At 45.9% G+C, this 7,909-nt stretch overlaps 1 protein-coding gene across 1 annotated transcript in view; it reads left to right on the top strand.

Annotated features, from left to right (window-relative positions):
* Positions 1 to 1,201: 1,201 nt before the first annotated feature.
* Positions 1,202 to 7,909, top strand: part of GRB14 (growth factor receptor bound protein 14) — a 125,853-nt gene continuing 119,145 nt past the window's right edge. Inside the window, exons 1-2 of the mRNA XM_040229247.1 lie at positions 1,202 to 1,407; positions 2,661 to 2,793. Coding sequence (XP_040085181.1) covers positions 1,217 to 1,407; positions 2,661 to 2,793 — 324 coding nt within the window. The 5' untranslated portion in view covers positions 1,202 to 1,216. The remainder of the gene's footprint in view (positions 1,408 to 2,660; positions 2,794 to 7,909) is intronic.

The following is a 7,909-nucleotide window of genomic DNA, read 5'->3' as shown; positions in this document are numbered from 1 at the left end:
TTAAGAAAACCTGGTTAACAGAAGCCAGGGACAGATGTTACCTAATTTGGTCAAAGAACAAAGAGTGTATAAAACATTTGGAAACCCGGAACAGTGCACTGGGATGGGGCACTTATTGGAAGAGCAGAAACAGATTTACCACTCAGAATTCAGAGTAGGCGACTGCATCTCAGGTGAGCATAATGTAATTACCACTTCAAGAGGTCTGGATTTGGGGCATGGAATCTTCTGGGTTGGAAGCTTCACTGCAATACTTCACTAGCCCTGTCTCGTACCAGGTACTCTATGACTTTGAGCCTCAATTCCCTTATCTGTAAAACGGGGTAAACGTCTAATTTATGAGGCCGTTGTGAGGTAGAACGGGACTAGGCAGAGTAGGGACTCATTAGATGCGAGCTGCTCTTATCAGAAGAAAATGAATAATTTTCCTAATTCCTAAGACGTCAGGTTTACTCATACCTTACTCAGAATTCTCAAACATCTCAGTAGTTTTCGGCACCGATTGTACTGCCTGTTCCCCGTCCACTCCTTCTCCCTCGCCGGTGTCCTCAGCTGCAGAGTGGAAGCAAGAGGCACGTGGGGGAAAGACTGGGACAAACCTGGTCCCCCGCTCTCCTGCACGGTGGGCCTGTCATGGCGGCCCAACGACAGCTCTCCAATAGCAGAGCAAGAAGAATGGAAAGGTCTAGGGGGTCAGGCCTGCCCAGACCCCTGCCCCGCCCGCGCTCTGCCAGGCTAGCCCCGAGGGAGCGCACGATCACATGGATCCCGCCTCCCGCGACGCGGATCCGCCCCGACCTCGGGCTCAGCCTCGCGCTCCGGCGCCCACCTGGGGAGCCCGGGGCCCGAGCCTCGGGAGCCGGCAGTCAGGGGCGCGGGCGCCCAGCCAGCGCCCCCCAGCGCCGCGGACCGCGAGCCGGGCCCGCCCGGCGCCCTCCCCGCCCCCTCCGCGCCTCGCCCCGCCGCCCGCGGCCCCCACCCACCCGCCGCTCCTCCCCTCTCCCCACCCTCCTCCTCCGCCCCCTCCCCTCCCCCGCCGCCTCGCCTACCGCTCGGCCGAGCGTCTGAGCCGCCCGGGTCCAGAGCGCAGGCGGCGAGGCCACCGCACCTGCAGCGCGCTCGGGCTGCCGAACCGGCACCTCGCCTCCCGCCGCCGGCTCTCCTTCTACCCCCGCGCCGGGTCTCCCATGACGCCCGAGTCCCCCGGCCGGCGACAATGACCACTTCCCTGCAAGATGGGCAGAGCGCCGCGGGTCGGGCGGCTGCCCGGGACTCGCCGCTGGCCGCCCAGGTGTGCGGCGCTGCCCAGGGGAGGGGCGACGCCCGCGACCTGGCGCCGGCCCCTTGGCTGGACGCGCGGGCGCTCCTGCCCCCTCCGGACGCGACCCGCGGCTGTGCGGCAGACAGGTAGGCAGCCCTCGGAGGGCGCGGGGGAGTGTCCTGGGTTGGCAGCCGGCGAGGGGTGAGGAGGCGGTCCTAGGGGGTGAGCCATGTGCCCAGATCTGGGCCGAGTTTGAGAAAGTCTCAGAAGACGATTCCCTTTGAGCTGGCAGAACCTACCGGATGGGCAGGACATCGCGATCTCCCAGCGCCTTATAAATAGCATCACCGATTCATTGAGAGCTCCGGGTCGCTCTCGCCTCTGCCCATCGATGTGAACTAGGAGGCCAAGCTCCAGGCTGACCACCCTCCTTCCTTCTTTACTGCGTTAAAAAAAAAAAAAAATATCCCTTTTATATATTATAAAAAATCAGAATAAATCAGCTCGCCTCCCACATGGAGTCTTAAGAGCGACCCTGGAGAGGCAAAGTACGGATTGACATTTGAGCAGTCTAGCTGTTCAGCAGGAAGGAATAAAGGCTTTAAAGTGTTTCCCAATCTCCATAGCATTCAGCCCTAAGTGCCTGTAGAATTCACAATTTCACACATACTTTAGGAAAGAAAAAGGCTGCAACAATACAAAAATCTATAGTCCTTTATATTCATACATTTAAATGATGTCTTTTTTTTTTTTCCTTCAGATTTTCAAAGTGCTTCAACTTCACTGAAGTTAAAATTACTCTGCAGTGGACCAAAGTACATTAATACTAGCAAGTTGTATTCACTTACCTCCTCAAAAACACTGCCTTGCAGTTTAGTATCTATAAGCACTTGAAAAATCAACAGTGTGTGGGCCACATTGTGAATGAAATTTGAAGTGAGATGAACCACAGCTATAATTAATAAACCATAACTTTCAAAAGTGATTAGTAGAATAGAATAGCGATGAGTTCACTAAATGTTTATAGACTGTCAATTTAGTGGATGCAAAACAATGTCTAACTCCTCAGGATGATTTTTACTTCAATAATTCTGTAGTCTGTATGTCAGTTTCAGGAAAATTATCAGAAGTGCTGGAAATGGGGCTTCCAGGCCTGGTGATTTTCTTTTTAAAGGCCAAAAGAAAAGAAAGAAAGAAAAGAATGCAAAAGGAGATTGATTTATATCAATTGACATGTTTTATTCTGACCCACAGAAAGTACACCACAGACCTTTCCTGTATACTTTACATTAGTATTGTCACAGAGTGGGGCATTCTGGCCTTAACTTTTAAATCCTGACAGCAATTATATTTTACATTCTGTTTTATGTAAATTACATCCTATGTTCTCTCGGTGTAGGAGAAAAAAGAAAAATCTTGATGTTCTGGAAATGCCATCTATTCCAAACCCTTTTCCTGAGCTATGCTGCTCTCCATTTACATCTGTGTTGTCAGCAGGCCTGTTTCCCAAAGCAAATTCAAGGAAAAAACAGGTATGCATTTTTAAATGTTCTAATTAAAAAATCTTAGAAGTTCTATATCCATATAATCTTTAAGATAGTAACTTACAATATTAGCAAAAGATTAGCATGGCCTATTTTAAATAGCTCTATTAACTGACATAGTTCTTTGCCATTAGTTTCCTTTAGGGTCTCACTTTTCACACCTGTATAATGGGTACATTAAAACATACCCATCAAGCTTTTGGAATGGATTAAACGAAAGAATATATGTGAAGTACAGAGCCTAGGAGCTATGATTCACATTGTAAGTGGAGGGTTATATATGATAACAACTGATCAATTTTAACTCAGAAATTGGAAGAGCTGGTAGTGATTTAGAGTTGAAGGGAATTGACCAGTTCTTTTAATACCTTCTTTAATCTTTCATATTTTCAACCCAAGCCAAACTTATTTACTAAAGGAAATTGATAATGGTGAATCTGTGGTGAAAGGTAAATGGAGTTTTGGACTCCACAGGTTTTCTTTCATTTCAGCAAATTCCTCAGTTTGGAAGTTTATGACTGCAGAAGGCAGATGACTTGTAAGTGATGATTAGCTTATGGACTTAATTTTTATGATTTTCTTTCAAGTTTCTAGTATGGAGTTGACTTGAGCAAATTAAACTTCAAGAACCAAGCAGCTGTGGGGAGATGCATCACAATTATTTAAAAAAAAAAAGTGTTTCCTAGGTTAATCCCATCTCTTCTGAATATACTTCATTCCAGTCTTGAATCAGCAAACAAAGAGAAGCTTCACTAATGTACCTTGTTCTTGCACAGGTTGTTGTTTGTAGTCGCTAAGTCGTGTCCAACTCTTTGTGACCCCATGTACTACAAACAGCACACCAGGCTACCCTGTCTTTTACTATTTCCCAGAATTTGCTCAAACCCATGACCACTGGGGGCTTCCCTAGTAGCTCAGTTGGTAAAGAATCCACCTGCAGTGCAAGAGACTCCAGTTCAGTTCCTGGGTTGGGAAGATCCCCTGGAGAAGGGGTAGGCTACCCACTCCAGTATTCTTTGGCTTCCCTGTGGCTCAGCTGGTAAAGAATCAGCCTGCAATGTGTGAGACCTGGATTCGATCCCTGGGTTGGGAAGGTCCCCTGGAGAAGTGAACGGCTAGCCACTCCAGTATTCTGGCCTGGAGAATTCCATGGACTGTATAGTTCATGGGGTTGCAAAGACTCGGACACAACTGAGTGACTTTCACATATATACACATACATGTCCATTGAATTGGTGATGCCATCCAACCATCTCATCCTCTGCTGCCCCCTACTTTTGCCTTCAATCTTTCCCAGCATCAGGGTCTTTTCCAGTGAGTCTATTCTTTGCATCAGATAAGTATTGGAGCTTCAGCTTCAGCATCAGTCCTTCCAATGAATATTCACGGTTGATTTCCTTTAGGATCGACTAGTTTGATCTCCTTGCCGTTCAAGGGACTCTCAAGAGTCTTCTCCAGCACCACAGTTTGAAAATATCAATTCTTCGGCGTCTAGCCTTCTTTATGGTCCAACTCTCACATCCTGACATGATTACTGGAAAAATCATAGCTTTGACTATACAGACCTGTGTCAGCAAAATGATGTCTCTGCTTTTTAATATGCTATCTAGGTTTGTCATAGCTTTTCTTCCAAGGGTAGAAGCAACAAATTTAAACAGTCAGATGCTTGCCATAAGGAGAGGGTTAATGACAAGAGAGAAGACGGTTGGTTATTTTCCCCCAGCTATTGTTCTCTTTCCTTTTTTCTGCACTTTTACTATCTGTGATGGTTTCAGTAATGTGTGTTGGGGTTGAGATGTAAGATGGGAATATGGATGATAGATTTGTTTGTGCAACATGGTGATGGAAAAATTGATTTTGAACTACCCTGTGATCCAGGATGGGGAAAGGAAATGTCTGATGATGGCATAATGGTCCTTTGGGGAATTTAATACATCATTTCCCTATTTATGAATGGCCTGCTATGTTTCTTGCATCATACTAGGCTCTGAGGCACAGAGCTAAGCAAAAATGCCTCCAAAGGGTGTTTATTGGGACTTCCCTGGTGGTCCAGTGGTTAAAACTCCATTTTTCCAATGCAGGACATGAGTTCTCTCTGACTGGGGAACTAAGATCCCACATACTGTGTAGTACAGCCACAAAGTAAAAGAAAAAAATAATTAAATTAAAAAGGGTATTTATCAAAAGGTAGGGCTAGGTTAAGCATTAGGAGCTGAACAGAGGAAGGGAAGAAGACAGAGAAAGGCCTGGGTTTACTCCGGCTTTAAATTTGTGAATGAGCACTGGGAGAAAGCCTGTGTCCACCAGATGAGCTGAAGGGGCAGGGTTTCTTTTGAATAAAGAGAGAATAAACATCTTATGATTACATCATGAGAAACACTGGACTGGAAGAAACACAAGCTGGAATCAAGATTGCTGGGAGAAATATTGATAACGTCAGATATGCAGATGACACCACCCTTATGGCAGAAAGTGAAGAGGAACTCAAAAGCCTCTTGATGAAAGTGAAAGTGGGGAGTGAAAAAGGTGGCTTAAAGCTCAACATTCAGAAAACGAAGATCATGGCATCCGGTCCCATCACTTCATGGGAAATAGATGGGGAAACAGTGGAAACAGTGTCAGACTTTATTTTTTTGGGCTCCAAAATCACTGCAGATGGTGATTGCAGCCACGAAATTAAAAGATGCTTACTCCTTGGAAGGAAAGTTATGACCAACCTAGATAGCATATTCAAAAGCAGAGACATTACTCTGCTGACTACGGTCCATCTAGTCAAGGCTATGATTTTTCCTGTGGTCATGTATGGATGTGAGAGTTGGACTGCGAAGAAAGCTGAGCGCCGAAAAATTGATGCTTTTGAACTGTGGTGTTGGAGAAGACTCTTGAGAGTCCCTTGGACTGCAAGGACATCCAACCAGTCCATCCTGAAGGAGATCAGCCTGGGGATTTCTTTGGAAGGAAAGATGCTAAAGCTGAAACTCCAGTCCTTTGGCCACCTCATGCGAAGAGTTGACTCATTGGAAAAGACTCTGATGCTGGGAGGGATTGGGGGCAGGAGGAGAAGGGGACGACAGAGGATGAGATGGCTGGATGGCATCACTGACTCGATGGACGTGAATCTGAGTGAACTCCTGGAGTTGGTGATGGACAGGGAGGCCTGGCGTGCTGCAATTCATGGGGTCGCAAAGAGTTGGACACGACTGAGTGACTGAACTGAACTGAACTGATTAGGTTAATAGAGGAAGAAAAAAGAGAAAGAGAGTGGGTTTACGTGTCAAGGTCAAGTCAGAGTGTGGCCCAAGTGTGGGTAATCACCCTCTAGAGTAGGACATCTGATTCTGAATGACAGTGTTTATTCAGATCTGGTTCAGCAGATTGGCAAAGTGGAAGAAGGGTGCTATGCTGTGCTTTACTCTGACCAGTTCCCTACTTGGGCCTTCATGTCCTGTCCCACAGTGACCTTCAGCGAGAGCCCTGCACCCACACAGACAGCTGTGCTGTGGCCCGAGCAGAGTTCTGGCCTGAATCCTAGGGACCAGTCCCAAGGGTACTTCCATCGGAGGGAGAGGTGCCCTCCCTGCTCATCTCTTCCTTGGTGCAAGGGTTGGGACTTCTGTGAAGAGAAGGTTGTGCTAGAGCTGGGCAAGAAGGCTCCTTTGTGCATTAATTTGTTTTGGCTGTGCCGGGTCTTCGTTGCAGCCTGTGGGATCTTTGTTGAGGAGCACGGGTTTTCTCTAGTGGCAGCACACAGGGGCTTCTCTTGTTGCACCAGAGGGACGTCTCCTTGAGGTGTGGGGGCCTCTCTTGTTGTGGGACATGGGCTTTAGAGTGCTCAGGCCCAGAAGTTGTGGCTTGTGGGCTCTCTAGTTATGGGATCTTAGTTCCCTGACCAGGGATCAAACATACATAACCTGCATTGCAAAGTGGATCTTAATTACTGGACCACTAGGGCAGGGCTTCCAGGTGGCACTAGTGGTAAAGAACCTGCCTGCCAATGCAGGAGCCGAAAGAGATGCGGGTTCGGTCCCTGGGTTGGGAAGATCCCCTGGAGGAGGGCATGGCAGCTCACTCCAATATTCTTGCCTGGAGAACCCCATGGACAGAGGAGCCTGGTGGGCTACTGTCCACTGGGTCGCAAAGAGTTGGACACGACTGAAGTGACTTAACACACGGACTGCCAGGGAAATCTCTTGCATTCTTTTTGTTCTCTTTTCTGCACCTAGACTTTGCTTTTAGAACTGAACCTTTGTTTTTATTCCTTTCTATATGCTTAGTTCTTTGGAATGAGGGAGGTTTTGGGGACAGGTGGACTCTATGTCAGTAACTCCCCCAAGCTCAGTGTCTTTGTGACACAGATTAACCCTTTACAAGATGATATTTCAGGCCCAATTATCTCTGACCTTTGGTTGAGACGATGTACTAGGTTCCTATTGACTATTATTTATGGCTGAAACATTATAGGAAACGATGTCTCATTTCTTTATAGTCTCTCTTTGATTTGTTTTGTTTAACCATTCCAGTCATTTTAGCAATTCTTTTCCCCCCATAGAAAAAGTGAAGAATTGCACTTGTTACTTAGAAATAAATGACCAGAAAGTTTGAAAGAATCCAGACTGGCAATGTTAAATCTCACGTGGCCTTTCAAAACCACAGTCAAAAACCATTTTACAGGCCATAGATACTTTTTTTGTTTTTTACAATTTGCAATGTCTACATAATGCATGAGTGGTAAAATGAATTGATGCCACAAATAGAATATGCTTTATCTCTTTGTGCAAATAAAATGTCTCAAAGTATACATTACTATATGCTTTCAATATTTTTATTTTAAAATAAGAACTAGATTGGGATAAAATCTGGATTCTTTATTCTCCCCTCACCTTTTTAAAAATAATACTAGCTGGGTATATTTCTTCAGCATATTTCTTTGTGTTTGCCAGTAAAGCAGATTTAAAGTGTGCCCTCCATATACATGATCCAGAAAAGTTACTTGCAATTTAAATTTTATGTGAAAAGTAACTTATGAATTTAGGTATCGTTTTTCTATTTCTGATTAAAATTTACCAGGAAATCATACCTGAGCACTTATTATTTGAAGAAAGGG

The sequence above is a fragment of the Oryx dammah genome, unplaced genomic scaffold, assembly GCF_014754425.2.
Source record: "Oryx dammah isolate SB20612 unplaced genomic scaffold, SCBI_Odam_1.1 HiC_scaffold_27, whole genome shotgun sequence".
Lineage (NCBI taxonomy): Eukaryota > Metazoa > Chordata > Mammalia > Artiodactyla > Bovidae > Oryx > Oryx dammah.
The sequence above is the reverse complement of the archived record's forward strand: the minus strand, read 5'-3'. Positions and strand labels throughout refer to the sequence as shown.